The sequence below is a fragment of the Pristiophorus japonicus genome, chromosome 1, assembly GCF_044704955.1.
Source record: "Pristiophorus japonicus isolate sPriJap1 chromosome 1, sPriJap1.hap1, whole genome shotgun sequence".
Classification (NCBI taxonomy): domain Eukaryota; kingdom Metazoa; phylum Chordata; class Chondrichthyes; family Pristiophoridae; genus Pristiophorus; species Pristiophorus japonicus.
The window spans coordinates 220900900-220921967 of record NC_091977.1 but is presented as its reverse complement, the minus strand read 5'-3'; the positions used below and the strand labels follow the sequence as shown (position 1 = coordinate 220921967).

Genomic DNA, 21068 nt, shown 5'->3' with positions numbered 1-21068 from the left:
CAACTCAGGAGCTGATTGTTTATTATGGCTTAGTGATTCACTGATTGATTTCATTTGCTGTCAGTTAAAGCTCCCTTAATGTCAGTTTTCTTTGCATAATGCCTTGAAACAAAGGCTGATGAAGTTCCCCAGATTGAAGTAGCTGACATAAACTGACCCTGATTTGTCCTATTCTGCATGGTAATTTAAGCAAACGCAGTTACTGGAAATGCTGCCATGAATATGAAAAATATCACTGTTATCAAGCTGGAATACAATATTTCTGAATACAACAAAAAAAGAAAAGGACCTTAATGTAAATGAGTCGACTGCACTTAGTGAATGCCACACTGTTTTATAACACAATATTGGGGCGAGAAGATAAGATACACACACTGTTACTATATTATGTACGGCACATCTTAATGGACACATTATTTGTTATCCAGACGTTTAGACAATTCGAGCATTGTACATTGAACGAGGAAATTTACACAGCTGTATACGTTAGTTAACCTTAGTTCAAAAAATGATGAAATCCTATAAACTTACAGCAATTCCACCAGGGTGCTTGGTTTAATAAAACATAATACACAAGAAACATCAAATTTGAAGTTCATATGTTTAATAAACCTTTAAAAATTTTCAATTGTTTTCAAATATTTTTAAAGACAAATCTGAATGAAAGAAGTACTGGTTGACTTCAGCATTTGAAAAAATTTTAAGTCAACTGTAAACCTAAAATCCCAGTGGAGAGATCGATAATGGCAAAAAATGTGTTAAATAATGATATGAAATTGCCTTAACAATCATATAATCAAGGACATGAACAACCTACTTTGTTTAATTATATTTCCACTTGTTAAATTAGTAGCCTGGGAAGAATAGGAATGCATTCATATCCATTGCATTCCTTTTTATAAAAAAACCTTTTTAATGTCACAGCTTGTTTTCCAAAATCCCAAGTTATATGGTATAATGAATCCACAACTATTACTAGATTAGGGATCATATTAGATAGGCACGACTCAGTAACAAAACTATTTGAAGAAAATCTTATCTGTGTTTTTATAACATAGGAATGTATAGGAGTCAAAAGCCCATTGTGGATGATCTGGCTTGTCCCAGTATTGGAAACATATCATGAGGGCACTGCCCGACCATTCGTCTCAGCATTATGCCTGAGCCATTCTGAGCCCAACCCTTGTAAGCATGCTGCCAGCGAGCTTGGGGAGCCACATAGGTGCCCTGCTGCAGCTGGCCAGTTCAGGGAGGATGGAACTGCTCCTCCTGGGCCCACTTAAGGACCACTAATTAGGCTGCTTACTGCCTGGGACAAATGAGCGATGTGGGCACAGCATTTGCACCACTCATATGTGCCTGAAAATGGCATTCGGGGTACTACAACCTGGCATAGGACCCCGATTTGCATATTTAAGCAGCCTCCCACTTGTTTCAGGTGGGAACACTGCTCGCTCATGTACAGGCCCGCATCAGACTGGCCCTTGCCCATCTACAGGCCCACATCAGGTGGGCTTTGGACTTTAATGGAGCAGCCAAGCTGTACCCCATCCAATTTTCAAATGCTAGCTGCTCGTTCTTTAAGCGAGGAATGGATGACCAGCAGATACTAATCGCCCCACCCAAACCATTTGGTATTATACCATTCCTTTGACCAAAAAAATCTCTTCAGCTTGCTCTTGAATTTGTCAATATTATCTGGCTCTTGAGGGAGACACTTCTGTTTATTGATCACTATCTCTGTTAAGCTGTTCACCTTTTCTCTCCAGTACTCGTCCCTTGGTTACAGAGTTTGTGATTGTGTCAAACAATATAACTAGCAAGTAAAAATGTCCACTCGTCTCCTCTGGGTAAATAGCATTGAATAACAATTAAAAGGGAAATGTATTATACTGAATTATGAAATAATTCCAAATGCTTAGAAGGACAATAGGCACACTTTGCAGTATCCATCACCCTTTCTATGTTTCATGCTTTAAGACATCCCTGGAGCCTGGAGAAGACGTTGTGAATATGGTGATACTTGAGCGAACCAATTAAAAAAAATTTAAACAAATCTAAGGGGATTCAAATTCCTTGTAATTCCTTTCAACGGGTTGATTTTTCAAGGGGTTCTGCTGGTGAAACTCCCTCTATTTCAATGGCAACAATGGATCAACAGGTGAAAGTGATCAATTTTTTTTAAATGGTTTAATTTGAATGATTGATCCCACACAATTACAGTGAATTAAAAACAACATTAATTTGAAGTAAATGACCTTTTTATACCTTTTGAACCTAAAGTGCTGCCATCGGTAATTTTAGCAAATAAGAAGCGAGTGTAAAGCAGTGTAATGCTGATAGAAAGTGCTAACTTCCATGGTCATCTCTGCTTTGAGCGTTCTGCCCCTCGAAAAATAAATTAAGCTGCACAAGCAAAAAGGCCAGTTTATCTTGTTAAATTCTTGTTAAAGGTCAATCATAAAAAAAATCATGCAAAATTATTCAGCTGGGAATGACAATCAAAAAGTGTATATATTTTACTTGAGGTGAGAACTAGTGTTTCTGATCGCAAAAAAGGGAAAGGATTTTAAGCATTACCACAACCTTGAGAGAGGTAAATACTATGCCAGAGTTTTCCGCTTGAGAACAAGGATGCAGTGGTTATTGGCACGTATGTCACTATGTCACCATTGAGGGGAGTACCAGTGGTGTAGTGGTCATTTTAGAAGTGGGTATGCTGTACATTATGCAGAGAATCATTTTCAGCAGAGGTCTGGGAGCACATAGAAAAAAATGATTATTTATGCTCTATTACATTTTGGAATATACTGTTTATATTTACATAAATATTTTATGAAGTATATACAGCTTTATGATGTGCAAAAACACTCCATAAAATTAAAAGATACAAAGCATACTCTGATGCTGCAACGTTGACTATATCCAGCGAGTAGCTGAATCAAGCTAACCAGCTAGCAACAGGGGGCCAGAAGGCAGCCAGCCACTATTAGCACCCAGATAGGCCTCAGCCACCAGTAGCGGTCACTATTAGCACCAAGATAGCTCTCCGGCAGCAGTAGCTGTCACACACCGGATGCCACTTGGCCATCATTTGTGAGACTTCCGTCGTAGCTGAAAGTTTGACAGTAAAAGCCAGCTGTGCCTTGTGCACATCTTGCGGTACTGATGTTTGTTTGTCTCCCACTGTTGCTAGCTCTCCAGCGGCACTGCCGGTTACACAGCCAAAAAACAAGCATATGCTTGCCAGCCAAAGTTTTGAAATAGGCATATGCCATATACTGGCATATATCCTCGTCTATACCCTTGAGCATAGTGTAGTACAGGAGTACAAAGGGCTTTGAAAGCACTGAGCACTACCTCAGACAGCGGTTCCATTCCGACAATCAGTTACATGGCCAGTGCGTAAAGCAGCTGTGACTGAGGTGTGCGATATGGTCTAAAAAGGAATGCAGGGATAGATGACGATCAGAATTTCACCAGCAGTGGCATTGAGGGTCACCGCTGCTCTCCACCTTTTAACCGCATGAACCTAAAATCATCCACGGGAGTCATTCAATTTACTGTAGCACTCTACTAAAGAGGTAAGTGAAACCCTATGTCAGAATGCACCACCATTACATACACTGCAGCAATGACCAGCAACAGTAGCTGCCTGTGCATTAACGGTTCCAAACTGCTGCTTTCCCCAAGGTACTTCTTCTTCTTAGGCAGTCCCTCGTATCGAGGATGACCCGCTTCCACACCAAAAAGGGATGAGTTCACAGGTGTTTCGATGAGGACCTGATATTCCAGGTCGCGAACTGCATATTGAAGGGTGGAAGATGCCTGTGCGTGGATTTTTTTAACGTGTGATGGTCGTTGCACACCAGCCACCACACGGGCTTGACAGAGCAAGGTCTTGGTCCAGTGGCAAGGATTAATCAAGACGACTGGAGACCAGCTCTGCTGCACGGACCTAGTGCACACACATATTGCAGTGTGGGCTGGCCCATGCTGCCCCTGGGCCCACGCATCTTCTGGGCCCCGAACTCTTGCCTCTCCTGGGCCCCGGTCACGTCGTTCCACGATCATTTGCCGTTCCTGCGGCCCAACCTCGCCGCTCCTGCCGTACCACAGCAGCAGCAAAGAAAGGCTGCACCCATCTCTCCTCCACCTTATACTAAGACCGCCCGCTGCACTTGGGCTTGGTGAATCCACCCCTGCCCGCAAACGATGGTGCAGCGTTTCTTGGGTTGGTACCAAGCTTATTCCTTCGAGCAACTTGGGTAATGTGCACTTCTTGATGGGGGGGCATGGGCAGTAGTGGAGAGTCTGTTTGCCTACCAGCCACACGCTATGGCTCAGCTAAACAAGAAGGGCAATTACTCCATGAATATGCGAACAGGAGACCACTCTTGCATACATAAATCATGTAGCTCAGTGCAAGGCTGTTGGTGTGGTGGGAGAGTGTGAATTATGCTTTCATTATGAAGCAATCAAACATGACACAGCTGTTTGAGAGAGAAGGATTGATGACTGACCCTCTGAGCAGTCCAAGCAAGGTTGTCGACAGAATTGCACAAATCCCCAAACGCCAGCAGAGAACCGATACAGTGAACGCATGGGCAAACCAGAGCCTCACTGAGCACATGTTAAAGACCATGGGATTAAAGGGGCAGTGGCAGCATGGATAAAAAATTGGCTACAGTACAGAAAGCAGCGAGTTGTGAACAGTTGTTTTCCAGACTGGAAGGAGGTAAACATAGAAACATAGAAAATAGGTGCAGGAGTAGGCCATTCGGCCCTTCGAGCCTGCACCACCATTCAATAAGATCATGGCTGATCATTCACCTCAGTACCCCTTTCCTGCTTTCTCTCCATACCCCTTGATCCCTTTAGCTGTAAGGGCCATATCCAACTCCCTCTTGAATATATCTAACGAACTGGCATCAACAACTCTCTGCGGAAGAGAATTCCACAGGTTAACAGCTTTCTGAGTGAAGAAGTTTCTCCTCATCTCGGTCCTAAATGGCTTACCCCTTATCCTTAGACTGTGACCCCTGGTTCTGGACTCCCCCAACATCGGGAACATTCTTCCTGCATCTAACCTGTCCAGTTCCATCAGAATTTTACATGTTTCTATGAGATCCCCTCTTATCCTTCTAAACTCCAATGTATAAAGGCCCAGTTGATCCAGTCTCTCCTTATATGTCAGTCCTGCCATCCCGGGAATCAGTCTGGTGAACCTTCGCTGCACTCTCTCAATAGCAAGAACATCCATCCTCAGATTAGGAGACCAAAACTGAACACAATATTCTAGGTGAGGCTTCACCAAGGCCCTGTACAGCTGCAGTAAGACCTCCCTGCTCCTATACTCAAATCCTCTAGCTATGAAGGCCAACATGCCATTTGTCTTCTTCACCGCCTGCTGCACCCGCATTCCAACCTTCAATGACTGATGTACCATGACAACCAGGTCTCGTTGCATCTCTCCTTTTCCTAATCAGTCGCCATTCAGATAATATTCTGCCTTCATGTTTTTGCCACCAAAGTGGATAACCTCACATTTATCCACATTATACTGCATCTGCCATGCATTTGCCCACTCACCTAACCTGTTCAAACCACCCTGCAGCCTCTTAGCATCTTCCTCACAGCTCACACCTCCACCCAGCTTAGTGTCATCTGCAAACTTGGAGATATTACTCTCAATTCCTTCATCTAAATCATTGATGTCTATTGGAAATAGCTGGGGTCCCAGCACTGAGCCCTGCGGCACCCCAGTAGTCACTGCCTGCCATTCTGAAAAGGACCCATTTATCCCAACTTTCTGCTTCCTGTCTGCCAACCAGTCTCTATCCAGGTCAACACATTACCCCCAATACCATGTGCTTTAATTTTGCACACCAATCTCTTGTGTGGGACCTTGTCAAAAGCCTTTTGAAAGTCCAAATACACCACATCCACTGGTTCTCCCTTGTCCACTCTACTAGTTACATCCTCAAAAAATTCTAGAAGATTTGTCAAGCATGATTTCTCTTTCATAAATCCATGCTGACTTGGACCGATCCTGTCACTGCTTTCCAAATGCGCTGCTATTTCATCTTTAATAATTGATTCCAACATTTTCCCCACTACTGATGTCGGGCTAACCCGTCTATAATTCCCTGTTTTCTCTCTCCCTCCTTTTTTAAAAAGTGGTGTTACATTAGCTACCCTCCAATCCATAGGAACTGATCCAGAGTCGATAGACTATTGGAAAATGACCACCAATGCATCCACTATTTCTAGGGCCACTTACTTAAGTACTCTGGGATGCAGACTATCAGGCTCTGGGGATTTATCAGCCTTCAATCCCATCAATTTCCCTAACACAATTTCCTGACTAATAACGATTTCCTTCAGTTCCTCCTTCTTGCTAGACCCTCGTTCCCCTAGTATTTCTGGAACGTTATTTGTGTCTTCCTTCATGAAGACAGAACCAAAGTATGCGGTGGTATTCCCCAGGGGTCAGTATTAGGACCACAGCTCTTTTTGATATATATTCATGGCCTTGACTTGGGTATACGGGCATAATTTCAAAGTTTGCAGATGACACCAAACTCGGAAATGCAATGAACAATGAGGAGGATAGTAACAGACATCAGGAGGACATAGACAGACTGGTGAATGAGCAGACACATGGCAGATGAAATTTAACACAGAGAAATGTGAAGTGATACATTTTTGGTAGGAAGAATGAGGAGAGGCATTATGAACTAAATGGTACAATTTTAAAGGGGATGCAGGAACAGAAAGATCTGGGGGTGTTTAGGCACAGAAGGTGTCAGAACAAGTTGAGAAAGCTGTTAAAGCCCAGGATCGCACATGCTTTTTTATTAATAGAGAAATAGAGTACAAATGCAAGGAAGTTATACTAAACCTTTATAAAACACTGGTCAGGTATCAGCTGGAGTATTGTGTTTAATTCTGGACATTACACTTTAGGAAGGATGTCAAGGACTTGGAGAGGGTGCAGAAGAGATTTACTAGAATGGTACCAGGGATAAGGAACTTAAGTTCTGTGTAGAGGTTGGAGAAGCGGGGATTGTTCTCTTTGGAGCAGAGAAGGTTAAGATCATGATCAAAATCATGAAGGGTTTTGATAGATTAATTAAGGAGAAACTGTTTCCAGTGGCAGAAGGATCGGTAACCAGAGGACACAGATTTAAGGTGATTTGCAAAAAAAACAGAAGCAACATGAGGAAACATTTTTTTCTACTCAGCGAGTTGTCATTATCTGGAATGCACTGCCTGAAAGGATGGTGGAAGCAGATTCAACAGTAACTTTCAAAAGGGAATTCCATAAATACTTGAAGGGAAAAGAATTACATGGCTGGGAGAAAAAACAGGGGAGTGGGACTAATTGGTTAGCTCTACCAAAGAGCTGCCACGGGCACGATGGGCCTTCAGTGCTTTACCATTCTATGATTCTATAATTTTATGTTGGGGTGCTAAAGGGGCACTTTTAGTGCTTGGACCTTTCAAAGAGGCTTTGCAAGATGCTCTAGAGAAAGTCCCCAAAATAGTAATATTATGCTGCACAGTATGCCCATGGACAGAGTGCTGACGATGGATTTGAATGAGAAGGAAGCCATGGAAGGTTGTGGCCATCATTGGAACAGCTAGGGCAGAGTGGATCTGCATTTGGACAGTATTATTTTCTATTGCGCACATTTACAATTGCAGAACTTCTATTTGATTGGTCATTGCACATGCAACTGTTTGAAATTATTATTGTTAAGTAATTTGTTTTCAGATACTTCAGCTATTCAAACATTTTGTCTTTCAACCAAATGCAGTAAAGATTGCCTTTCTGTGATTGAATGCAGTGCTTCATTTTTCTTCATGCATGGTGTGATGTACAATGATATTGGACAATACAACATTCTGCACTTGTGAGGAATTTCTATGTTTCCAGGTGTATGGTGAGAAAGCAGGAATGGGGTACTGAAGTTGCATGTTCAGCCATGAACTCATTGAATGGCGGTGCAGGCTAGAAGGGCCGAATGGCCTACTCCTGCACCTAGTTTCTATGTTTCTATGTTTCTAATCATTATATCAGTTTGTGTTCCCACGTTAAAGTTGAACAAATATTCCCTCTTTTAATGATTCCAAATGGTATATACCAAAAGTATGTCAATTGCATGGCTCTTCAACATACTCTTACTATCTGGACTAATTTTACCTCGGGTAGTAGTACATGATTTCAATTGCAGAAACACCAGAGATGGAGCAACCTCTAATTAGCACAGTGGGGGGTATGTTAAAATCTCTTCTGTACAAAGCAAGGTTTAGAAAATAATTTTTGCTTTTAACACTTTGGGAAGTAGATAAGCTCCAAAGGAAAAGCAATTCTTTGAAGAACAAAATATATTTTACCTGTTATGAAGAACTCCATTAATCCCAACTGTATTATAGTAATCTGAATGGGTATAAAGTTACCAGCGCTACAGGACCATTTCGACTCGCTTCTGCAGTTAACTTTATTATCTTGCCTGATCAATATTATACAGTTGGGACAGCAGTTCTCCATAATAACATAAACAGAATTTTATTTTCTAATGTGGTTCAGTCAGGCTAGTCTCTCAGAGCTCTATGCCACTTTAAAGCCAATAATTTGCCAAGCCTCATAAGTGATGTTATTTTGAGATGTGGTTCTCAGACAAGATATGGTACTGTATTAAAATGTATGGATACACTATATACTTTACCCTCATTATAAGGTTGTCAGTTATCACAGTTTCTCTGTCAAAAGGTTACAGGTTCTTGACTCCTGACATTTCTACACTGTGCTACATTGTGTGTTGTACACTATAAGCACACACCTCAATACACAGAATGCTTTGCTTATAAGAACTGTGATATAATAAGTATGAAAGGTATTAGCAAAGCAGTGTTGTTTAAAATTTGCAACGTTTGCTGGAATTGATTTTTAAAACATGTCAATTCAATAAAAAAGTAAAAATGTGTTGTACCAAATGCTTTGTGAAATATTTCTTTATCAGCTTAGTCATTGTTGATAATTATCTTTTGTCTTTTTTTTCTGTTTTGGTAGAATTTAACCCAGACTTTCATGGATATTTACCAGCTGGCTAGCTCCAGGGTTACTGCTCTGGAAACTGAAATCACTTCACATCAAAAACACATTGCAGCTCTCAAATCAGAACTTCAGACTGCGTGCCTGCGTGAAAATAATGGCTTAGTTCCAGTAAGTGTCTGTTTTCACACATAATGCTTTACAGGTAGGTCACCCCTAAATTGTCAGCAGCAGATATAGGATGACTATTGCTCACTAAAATCTAAGTAAATATTTGCATCTATAGCTGACATTTTGGTCATCAAAAATATTATACCAAAATATGTTTTTACTTGCCACCTAATATTTGTACTATGAGATTTAAAAAATTAAAATAAATTTCTATTCATCACGTGTGTAACAGAACTGTAAAAAATGAGTGGCCATTTTCCATTGTAATGTTCCTGCTGTCAAGAAATGTTCTGTAGAAAATTAAATGTTTTGTTAGCATGTTAGTGAATATACCAGCATTGCACGGCCTCCTAAACCTCCAACATGATGGGCAGGAAGCACGCGCTCATTACGAGCCGGAAGTGAGCCAAACGTCATATTCGTAAAGGCCAAAATAAATCGGTGTGCAGTGCCCATGCCTGATGCAGTTAAGTGGCCTAACGCCTGTTTGAGGCATCCATTGAAAAATTGGTTTGCCCTCGTCTGCACGATCTTGAATAGGCAAGCTGCTTGCTATATTCCACAGCTCGCCAGCTCGATGGAAATGAGGCCCAAGACCCGATATTGGGGGCATCTCGGACCTCATCATTCCACCCCCTTGCATACTGAAAAATGGCCATACCCGAATTTCTAGGCTGTGGTTTACAGATCAAATGGAAAACTTGACAACTGTCTACCATCTGCCGTTATCAGACACATTGGGAGGAATTTTAACCCCAAAAAGTGGGTGGGTTGGGTGGGAGTTTAAATAGTAAAAAAAAACAGGACCCAACCCACCTACTTTCAGTTTTGACAGGGGTGGAGCGGGGGGGGGGAGGGGTTGGCGGGCAGGCAGCCAACCCGCTCCCAGGAAGCGGGTTGACTCTTTAAATATTATAATGAGGCTGGCGTGCCTAATGGTGTTCCACCATTTCAAAGTTAACTCTGGCTGGTTGGGTTTCCTAGACAGCTAAAGGAACACGAGGTTCCAACATCCTTGCCTCATCCACCCCCCGCAATCGAAGACCCCCCCCTTCCGGAGGCCTCCAATCTCCCCTCCCCAGGGCCTACAATCTATCCTCTCTGCAGCCTAGTGTCACAGGCCTACCCCTCTGCAGACAGCCAGCCTCTCAATCTGCCTGGCTCCAGGCGGAAATAGGTTCGTTGAAAAGCTAATCAGTCCCGTTTTCCCTGGTTTCCCGACCGCTTTCTAAACCCCCCATTCCCGACACACCTCCAGATGAAAATGCCAGCCATTGTTTTATCATTTGTGGCCCAGTGTGTAATCTAGCCCTCATCTTGCAGCAGGCCTACTTTTAAAATGCTAGAAAATCCTCTCAAGTCCTGCTACAATTTTTTTCAACAGTTCCAAAATTTTTATTGTATTATTTAAAAATGACCAGTCAAAAATCAGTAATAAACTCGCAGATCTCTGATGATAGGCCGGTTGTGAGCAACGCCTCGTCCGACAGCAGCATAATGTATTAGTCCGCTGTTAAGATGGCCTTCCACTTTAAGAATAGTGTAACTGCGGATGTGGAGGTGGATTTGTTGCAGATTAAGCATTAATCGGATTAAGATTAAGGTGATGAAGCATGTAATGGTACAAAAAATGATATTTTTGGGTGGAGGAAATCGCTGATTTTTGTCATCATGGATGTAAGGGCAGGACCATTGAATTGGTTAGTTTAGGTCTCCTGTTCACTGATGGCAGTGTGATTGCTAGGCCAATTCTTTGGGGCATGATTTACCGTGGTATGCGAATAAAAGAAAAACAGCTGTTGGAGTTCGAACAGGAATTGTGGATGTTCATAAAAATTGTGCCGAGTGAGACAACTTCAGTGTAACCTTGTGGTATATTGAAAATTATATTACATAATTTTTGCAAACAAAAACCATTTCATGGTGGAAAAATTAATATTAAGCATGCTGTTCGCATCCAGCACTTTCAAGTATACTGTGCTGTGTTTTATGGCAGCTTTTTGTTTGTTTGTAGATATAGGGTTGCACATTTATTCTAATTTATGATCTTGCTCAAAGAAAGGGGCAAAATATTACCAGAGGACACAGGTTCAAACTATTAAAAATGAAATTTAGGACTGACATCAGGAAGTTCTTCTTCACACAAAAAGTGATAAATACATGATGTAGATGTCTGAATAGAGTAGTGCAACAACAACTTGCATTTATATAGTGCCTTTAACATAATAAAACATCCCAAGGTGCTTCACAGGAGCATTATCAGACAACATTTGGCACCAAGCCACATAAGGGGCTATTAGGGCAGAAAGTAGTAGGATTTAATTAGTGCCTTTAAGGAAAAAAGAGAGATAGAGAGGCGGAGAGGTTTAGGGAGGGAATTCCAGAGGTTAGGGCTTCGGCAGGTGAAGGCATGTCCTCTAATGATTGAGCGATTAAAATCAGAATTGCGCAAAAGGTTAGAATTGGAGGAGCGCAGATAGCTTGGAGGGTTGTAAGGCTGGAGGAAGTTGCAGAGATAGGGAGGAGCGAGGCCATGGAGGGATGTGAAAACAAGAATGAGAATTTTAAAATCAAGGTGCACATGCAAACCTTGGGATCAGTAGAAACAATTGGATACTGCAGCTTTAAGATGTTTATGGATGAATGAACTAAAATAGCCCTCCTCGTCTGTAATGATGTGATTGCGGCATTGTGAAATCATTAATGATTGGAAGTAAAATACACCATTTACAACTTTGAGAATATTTATGCAAATTTTCTTCCTTCATTAAACTCAGCATACCTTGATAAGATAAACATATTAACAAGAGGGGTCACCAGGAGCATTGGTTCCTTTAACATATTTCTAGTCAGAACTCTATAACCCCCTCCTCGCTTCTTGTATCTTATAAATAGTGTTCCTCAAGTGACCATCTTAAACTGTCACTCAACTGAGAAAGCTTTCTCGTCTGGACCATCTTCCATCTATGGTGCCAAGATTTATTTTTACTGAAATACATTTTGAGATTGGCAGAATATTTAATTCAAGAAGTATTATTGACGAGCCCTGGGAGTAAAGCCTTTCGTGTAGTAGTCCACCATGGCCAGGACCTTGTACAACTTTGTGGCTTGTCAATTTTATTAACATTTCCAAGTAAGATATGAGAAAAACCCATGTTGTCCATAATCTGGGATGAGATCTGCAAGTTTATGAAGATCTCTGATTTGAAGATCTCGGGTACTCCCAGAAGTTCAGTTTAAAATTAAGCAGAAGACATTCAACAGTGAAAAGTTCTTTGGAAGCTTCAGGATGAATAAAATGCACAAGTTACAGACGTGCAGCGTCTGCAGCAGTACTCAATGAAAATAAACAAAGAAGCACTCAAGAGCTTACACCAAAAATGTCCTCCACAGAAAAGAAATGGGGACAAAACTTTATGACTGAGCTTAACTTCTTTCTGTGGCCATAAAAACAGTTCAGTTTCTGTACATGGATAAGTGTATCATGTAGGCCCTGAAATATGGGACCATACCATCAAAAAGAAACTAGGATTAGCTATCTTCCAAGCAGCAGCATTCTTCACTTAGCTAGGCATCCTACTTGACCTGCAGAGTTCTCAATTGGAAATTTCCCAGAATATCACTGTCCCAAGATATCTGTGCCAGCAAAAGCCATCCTAGACAAAGATAAGCAGCTACCATCATTAAGATAGATTTCATCTTCACACCAGAAGCCATGGATCCAGTGGTTGAAACTATCCTTGTAATCCTAAATGTCACATGATTCATACTTCCTTTACATTTGAACCTTTGTCTTAACAATCTCTGAAATATTGTCATACTTCTTGTTGTGGAGAAATCCTCCTTTTACCCGAGCGGACCCAATGAAATAGAGGATCGTCGCCCGATTGATGACAGACTCCAGAGATAGGTTCAAAACGATCTTTATTCCAGCAATATGCAGGGGAAGTTCTCAGTCCTAACAGCCAAAGACAGGATCTTCAACGAACAAAAGTTCCACACAGAGTTATACAGTTTTCGAGGCATGGTGGCTTCGTGAACATTAAACTACGACCATCAATTGGTCTACAACTAATCATTGGAGTGACATTGATTCGTTAACCCTTATCAGATTAGCTGCTGAGTGGTCTGCAACCTCTCCATCTCCCATAGCATATGGAACCAGATATGAGACTCCCTAAGCAAATGCTTTATGCGGAGCTCCTTCGTGGTAAACGAGCCAAAGGAGGATAGCGGAAACATTATAAGGACACCCTCAAATCCTCCCTGGTAAAGTGCGAATCACCACTGACACCTGGGAGACCCTGGCCGAAGACCACCCGAGGTGGAGAAAGTCCATCCGGGAGGGCGTTGAGCTCTTCGAGTCTCAACGCAAAGAGCGTGAAGAGGCCAGGCACAGGCAGCGGAAGGAGCGCGCGACAAACCAGCTCCATCGACCCCTTCCCTCGACGAATGTCTGTCCCACCTGTAACAGGGTGTGTGGCTCTCGTATCGGACTGTTCAGCCATCAAAGAACTCATTTTGGGAGTGGAAGCAAGTCTTCCTCGATTCCGAGGGACTGCCTATGATGATGAATTGGAGTTCAAGACTGGAACATCAGGTCCTTCATTGAAACATCTGTGAACTCATGTGGAAGCAAGTCATCCTCATTCGAGGGACAGCCTATGATGATGATGGAACCAATCTCAGCCTTTTGGAATGTGTTGTTTCTACAGTTTTGACCTTGCTCTGGCCTTTTCAGCCTGTTCTGCATTCTTTAAAAGATACGCACGCAAGCCTTTAGCCTGATTCTATGTCCTTCCCTCAAAATCTTGAATATCTAAAGTTTTCATTTTATGTTATACGGCCATTTTCTATCATTTATAAAGCAAGTTTTACATACAATCTGTCTGTATTTTTTTACCCCCTTATACTTCTCTAATGCTATGGATGAATCTTGTCTCAGTACTTTCCTACTGTTCAAGCCAATTATTATTCATCTCTAGTAATTGGCAGAGAGTTCTATTTTTCATGTTATTTTGAAAGCAACAGACCATCACTACAATTCTAGGATGGTGGACGGGGAAGTAGTTTGTGAAAAACTCTTAAAGGAAGAAGGCATTTCTGGTCACTTTTCCTTTTAGTATGTTCACCTTTATCATACTACAGATAAATATACTTGAAAAATGGAGGATGCTGTACTAAATATAAATAATCTGCCTCTTTACAGAAATAATAAAATGAGTTACAATCAGTGTTCCCCTAATTTTTTGGGGGGTGCACGGCCCATTTAAGGGACTGCGTGGCTCACTCACAGTTTCGCGCATGTGCAGAATTTAACATTAGAAAAGCTGGTCCCGGGCTGCACGGGGCCGGCAGGGAGCTGTGCAACCACGCAGCTTAGAGGGAACGTTGGTTACAATCATATAAAATGATGAGGTGTTTATAAAGGAAAGTTCTTTCCTGTAATGTGGTGACCAGAATTACACACAGTACTCCAGCTGCAGCCTAACCAATGTTTTACAGTTCAAGCATAAAGTCCTTGCTCTTGTATTCCATGCCTCGACTAATAAAGGCAAGTATTCCATATGCCTTCTTAACCACCTTAGCTACCTGGCCTGCTACCTTCAGGGATCTGTGAACCTGTACTCCAAAGTCTTTTTGTTCCTCTAAAGTTTTCAGTGTCGTACCATTTAATGTGTATTCCCTTGCCTTGATAGACCTCCCCAAATGCATTACCTCACACTTGTCCAGATTGAATTCCATTTGTCACTGTTCTGTCCACCTGATCAGTACATTGATATTTTCCTGCAGTCCGCAGCTTTCTTCTTCATTATCAACCATACAGCCTATTTTAGTGTCATCTGCAAACTTCTTAATCATATCCCCAACATTCAAGTCCAAGTCATTGATATATATCACAAAAAGCAAGGGACCCAGCACTGAGCCCTGCGGAATCACACTGGATACAGCCTTCCAGTCACAAAAACATCCATCAACCATTACCCTTTGCTTCCTGCCTCTGAGCCAATTTTGGATCCCACTTTGCCCTTGATCCCATGGGGTTTTACTTTCATGACCTGTCTGCCATGTGGAACCTTATCAAAAGCTTTGCTAAAATCCATATACACCACATCATATGCACTGCCTTTATTGACCCTCTTTGTTACCTCCTCGAAAAATTCAATCAAGTTAGTCAGACACTACCTTCCCTTAACAAATCCATGCTGACTGTCCTTGATTAATCCATGTGTTTCCAAATGAAGATTTATCCTGTCCCTCAAGAATTTTTCCAATAATCTTCCCACCACTGAAATTAGGCTGACTGGCCTATAATTACTTGGTCTATCCCTTTCTCCCTTTTTAAACAAAAGGTACAACATTAGCCGCCCTCCAGAGAGGAACTGGAAAATAATGGTCAGAGCCGCTGCTATTTCCTCTTTTGCTTCTCTTAACAGCCTGGGATACATTTCATCCAGGCCTGGGGATTTATCCACTTTCAAAGCTGCTAATCCCCTAAATACTTCCTCTCTCACTATTTTTATCACGTCTAATATTTCACACTCCTCCTCCCTCATTGCAAAGTCTGCATCGCCCCTCTTGAGATATATTCACAGAGCACAAGCACACACAGCTTTCTAACATGGCAGGCAGCTCTCGGAAGTCTCCAGAACCTCTGCTTCTGTTTAATTATTAACTCTGTAGTTGCAGTGCACAATACGTCCACATCCACAGTGTGGCGCTACAAACATTACAAGCTTACAGACATTACATTTCTCCCTCTTTAATGAAGAAGTTATTATAACAACAACATACATAACTTGCATGTTTATACATAACACAGGATATTGACTTATTTGTTCCATATTTACAAATTTTACTTAACCACTTGTTTTCTGTTTCGAAGAGGATATCTTCGCTCTCGAACAGAACCTTCCAAACATGGTGTCGAATTTACACTCATTCAAGGCGCATCCCTGAGGAATGTATTCCTCCATGGAATTTCCTTGATTTTCATTTGAACTCTCTCTAACTTCAGACTCTTTGTTTTCCTGACTCGGACTCAGACTTACATTCTGATTTTCTCTTGGACTTGTTTCCAGTACTCTAGATGTAGGATATGCTACTGGTGTATCAAAACTATCTGATGAGTCAGAAATAATTGAATCATTCCCACCTTCAACTCCTTCTATGTCTGTAGGTAAAATATGATCAATATGAACAAACCTAACCTGTCCATTATCAAACATCTTGACCAAATGTGTGTGAGGATCACATATCTTCACTACTCTTCCTAGTAACCACTTTAACCATTTATGGTGATGGTCTTCACTCTCACCTTCTGGTTTAATTTCACACTTCTCTCTTTTACTCTACCTCTATCATGATTCTCTTTCTCTCTTAATTGTGTCTCTTCTACGGACTATGCCAAGTTTGGTTTTAACAACGAGAATCTGGTTCGTGGCTGTCGTTTGAGAAACAACTCTGCTGGTGTTCTACCAGTAGTTGTATGAGGAATATTACGATATGTAATTAGAAAATTAGCCAATTTGTGATCCAATGACAACTGTCATTTCTTTGGGTTTGGACCTAACATTTGTTTTATGAGGGCACATTTTACAATTTGTACAGTGTGCTCTGCTGCACCATTCGAAGCAGGGTGGTACGGTGGAACCTTGGTATGTTTCACACCATTTTTGCTCGTGAACTGTGCAAATTCTTCTGAACAAAATTGTGGTCCATTATCCAAAACAATTTCTTCTGGGAGGCCAAATGAAGAAAATAATCTTCGTAAAATGTCCAATGTTTTACTTCTTGTTATTTTCCACATTGGAACCACCTCAACCTACTTCGAATAGCTATCAATCACAATGAATAATTGTTGTCCTTCTAACTCAGCAAAATCAATATGTAGCCTTTGCCACACCCTGGGAGGCCATTTCCATGGCTGTAATTGTACTGGTGGTGGTTGCTTACTTACCAATTGACATGTCGTACACTGACTCATGATGTACTCTATATCTTTATCAAGACCTGGCCACCATAAATAACTGCGTACAAAACTCTTGGTCAAGCACATTTCCAGGTGCTGGTCATGGAAGTCTCCTAATAATTTGGACCTAAATTTGTTTGGTATAACCACTCTTGCACCCCACATGATACAATCTTTATCGACTTATAAATCATTCCTACGAATGAAGAGTGAATGTATATCTTTCTCTGTTACATGGTTTGGCCATCCATTTGCAATATAATCATACACCTTTGACATCACTGGGTCACGTTTGGTTGCTCTACCAATCTCTTCAGCTGTGACTGGCAGTTCATCAATGTATGAAAAATAAAACACTTCTTCCCTATTGGGTGTAATTTGTGATGGGGAAGGCAATCTAGACATTGCATCAGCATTACTGTGATCAGCTGATCATCTGTATTCAATATCATGTATATGCTGACAAAATCAAAGCCCATCTCTGCATTCGGGCTGCAACTAATGTTGAAATTGGGGACTTTGGATGGAGGATTGCTGTTAGGGGCTAATGGACCGTATCGATGGTAAACTTACAACCATACAAGTATTTGTGAAACTTCTTGACCCCAAAAATTAATGCCAAAGCTTCCCTTTCAATTTGCGCATAATTACTCTCACTGGCACTGAGAGTGCGTGAAGCAAAAGCAATTGGTCTCTCCTCCCCCCTATGTAATACATGAGAGATTACTCCCCCAACTCCATACGGAGAGGCATCACATGCTAGCTTAATCTCCTTAGATATGTCATAGTGAACTAACATGGTGCTCTTTACCAATTTGCTTTTACACTCTTTGAATGCTGTATCGCATTCTTTTGACCACTTCCAATGGACCTGTTTTTTCAATAGTTCATTCAGTGGATGTCGCCAAATTTGGTAGGAACTTCCCATAATAGTTCAAAAGACCCAAGAATGAATGAAGTTCAGTGACATTACTGGGAGTGGGTGCATTTCTAATTGCATCCAGTTTTCCCATGGATGGATATAAACCATCTTTGTCTACTCTGTACCCTAAGTACTCCACTAAGTTTTGAAATAATTCACACTTATGAGCAGACACTCGTACTCTGCTTCTCTAGCCGTTTGAAGACTTTATTCAATATGTTATTATGAATTTGCCTATTTGGTGCTGAAATTAGTATGTCATCCAAATAACATACTACCCCTTCAATACCTTGCAAAATCTGGTTCATCACCCCTTGGAATATGGCAGGGGTGGGAGATACTCCAAACGGTAACCTATTAAATTGATATAGGCCTAATTGAGTATTTATAGTCAAACATGACTTGGACTCCTCATCTAGTTCAAGCTGTAAGTAGGCATTCGTAAGATCCAGTTTTGAGAAAATCTGACTACCTGTCAGTGTTGTGAACAAATCTTCTATATTCAGCAATGTATTGGGGATATTACCCTCTAGAACCTGATTTACGGTTACTTTATAATCACCACACAATCTTACCTTACCATTGGACTTAGGTACACCAACAATGGGTGTAGCCCAATTACATCGATCTATCTTACAAATAACGTTCTCAATCTCTAGTCTTTTGAGTTCTTGCTCAACTTTCTCCTCGAGTGCATATGGTACGGAATGTGGCTTGTAGTAAACCGACCCTGACACTCGCCTTGAAGCCTTGGATCGGACTGCCCGTTTCGCAGAACACCTTCGCATACTTTTTGATGACATCATCTGTTGATGCAAATCTCGCTTCCACATGGAAAATCTCACTCCAATCCAGCTTCATTGATCGCAACCAATTTCTTCCTAGTAAGGCAGGCTTGTCTCCTTTCACTACTATTAGAGGCAAGTTCTGAAATTGATCCTTGTATTTCACCGGTACGGTGACATGACCTACCACAGGAATGTTCTCTCCCGAGTAGCCTCGCAGCTCTATCTTGGATTTCTCCAATGGGAAATCACGCGATTTGTCGAGGTATAGCGACTCCGGTACTACACACGGATGCACCCGTGTCAAGTTCCATTGGTATCTTGAATTCCGCAACATCTATGTGGATTTTGATACTTTTAGAATCGCTGTCTGTTAACCTCGTGGTCCTGATGATGTGTAACTCTAACATCTCCACGTCCTGTTGTTCTTCCATGCTATGTAGTCTCTGGGGATTTCGACTCATAGCTTTTAAAACTAGTTTACCCTTGAGTCGGCATGCCTTCGCAAGATGCCAAGTCTTTCTGCAGAAGAAACACTCTGCCTTCACATATGGACAACTTTGAGCAATGTGTTGTCCCAGGCACCGATAGCACGACTTTGGTGCTCTGTTAGTATTTCCAGTTTCTGAGACTTTAGGCCCCCACCACCTTTTACTTTGAACCTGCAGGCGATTTACCTCAGTTGACTGATGACCGTAATTATTATGAAATTCTCGGGAATATTGATCGGTCCATGCCCATCGACCTCGCTGTCTGACAAGCAAGCTCAAAAGTCAAGTCATCTGTCATCACTAACTTTCTTCTGATCGCATCATTTTTCACCCCACAAACAAAACGGTCCCGCAATGTTCGGTTTTGAAAGTTTCCAAAATTACAGTGAATAGATAGCTTTTTTAATGCTACAATGTAATCACTGATACTTTTATCAGTCTTTTGATTTTGTATACCGAAACGATAGCTTTCAGCAATCGGGGTTGCAGTGCTGCATCAGCTTCATTAAAATCTTTGGCTCGTCAGGCACAAGCAGATTTATCAGTGTTTCATACAATGCCGGACCCGCCTCCAATAAGAAGATAGCTCGCTTCTGTTCCAACACCGCCTGGTTCTGATCTGCATTCTCTGGAACTTCGATTATGTTATTTGCAGTGAAATACATTTCTAGCCGATCCACATACGCTTTAAAACATTCCCGGTCATGCCTATATTCACCCAAATGTCCCATTACACCTGCGGCTGCTGCCATTTTAAACTCTGCAGTATCTAGTGTGCAGTATCTAGTTTTTACCTCGGATTTTGTAGCTTTTTCCAAAGGCAGAGAAGCTTCCAAAGTCTCTCTGTCGGCTGGCTGAATCCTTCACCAACAAAATTTCAGTTTTAAATCATCCGAAAAATCCCATCTCGCCGCCAAATGTGATATATTCACAGAGCACAAGCACACACAGCTTTCTAACATGGCAGGCAGCTCTTGGAAGTCTCCGGAACCTCTGCTTCTGTTTAATTATTAACTCTGTAATTGCAGTACACAATATGTCCACATCCACATTGTGGAGCTACAAACATTACAAGCTTACAGACATTACACCTCTCTTTTGTGAAAACAGGTGTAAAGTATTCATTAAGAATCATACCCACATCTTCTGTCTCCACACACAGATTTCCTTTATGGTCCCTAATGGGCCCTACTCTCTCTAGTTATCCTTTTGCTCTTAATGTATTTATAAAACATCTTTGGGTTTTCCCTGATTTTACTTGCCAACATTCTTTCATGCTCTCTCTTTTTTAATGGAGTTGTTGAGGCGAATAGCATAGATTCATTTGAGGGGAAGCTAGAGAAGCACATGAGGGAGAAAGGAATAGAAGGTTAAGTTGATAGGGTGAGATGAAGTGAGGTGAGAGGCGACTTGTGTGGAGCATAAACACCGGTGTGGACCTGTTGGGCTGAAAGGCCTGTTTCTGTGCTGTAAAATTCTATATAGAAATGTTAAAGAAATCAAGTAGATATAAAGAATATGCTCATCAGTGGCAATATTCTACTTGCTGGATAAATACATTCAGTGGAACCTGTATATTATGGTGCCCTTTATAAAACAAGCCATCTGTCTATAGCATCCACACTTCACGGTATCCTATCAACAGATAGTAAAAGTCAGCGGGAGT

At 41.4% G+C, this 21068-nt stretch overlaps 1 protein-coding gene across 5 annotated transcripts in view; it reads left to right on the top strand.

Annotated features, from left to right (window-relative positions):
- The window catches only part of LOC139268435 (coiled-coil domain-containing protein 171-like), a 413113-nt gene that overhangs the window by 368133 nt on the left and 23912 nt on the right, over positions 1-21068 (top strand). For all 5 annotated transcript variants that reach the window (XM_070886604.1, XM_070886612.1, XM_070886596.1 and 2 more), the window contains exon 24: positions 9080-9232. In XM_070886604.1, coding sequence (XP_070742705.1) covers positions 9080-9232 — 153 coding nt within the window. The remainder of the gene's footprint in view (positions 1-9079; positions 9233-21068) is intronic.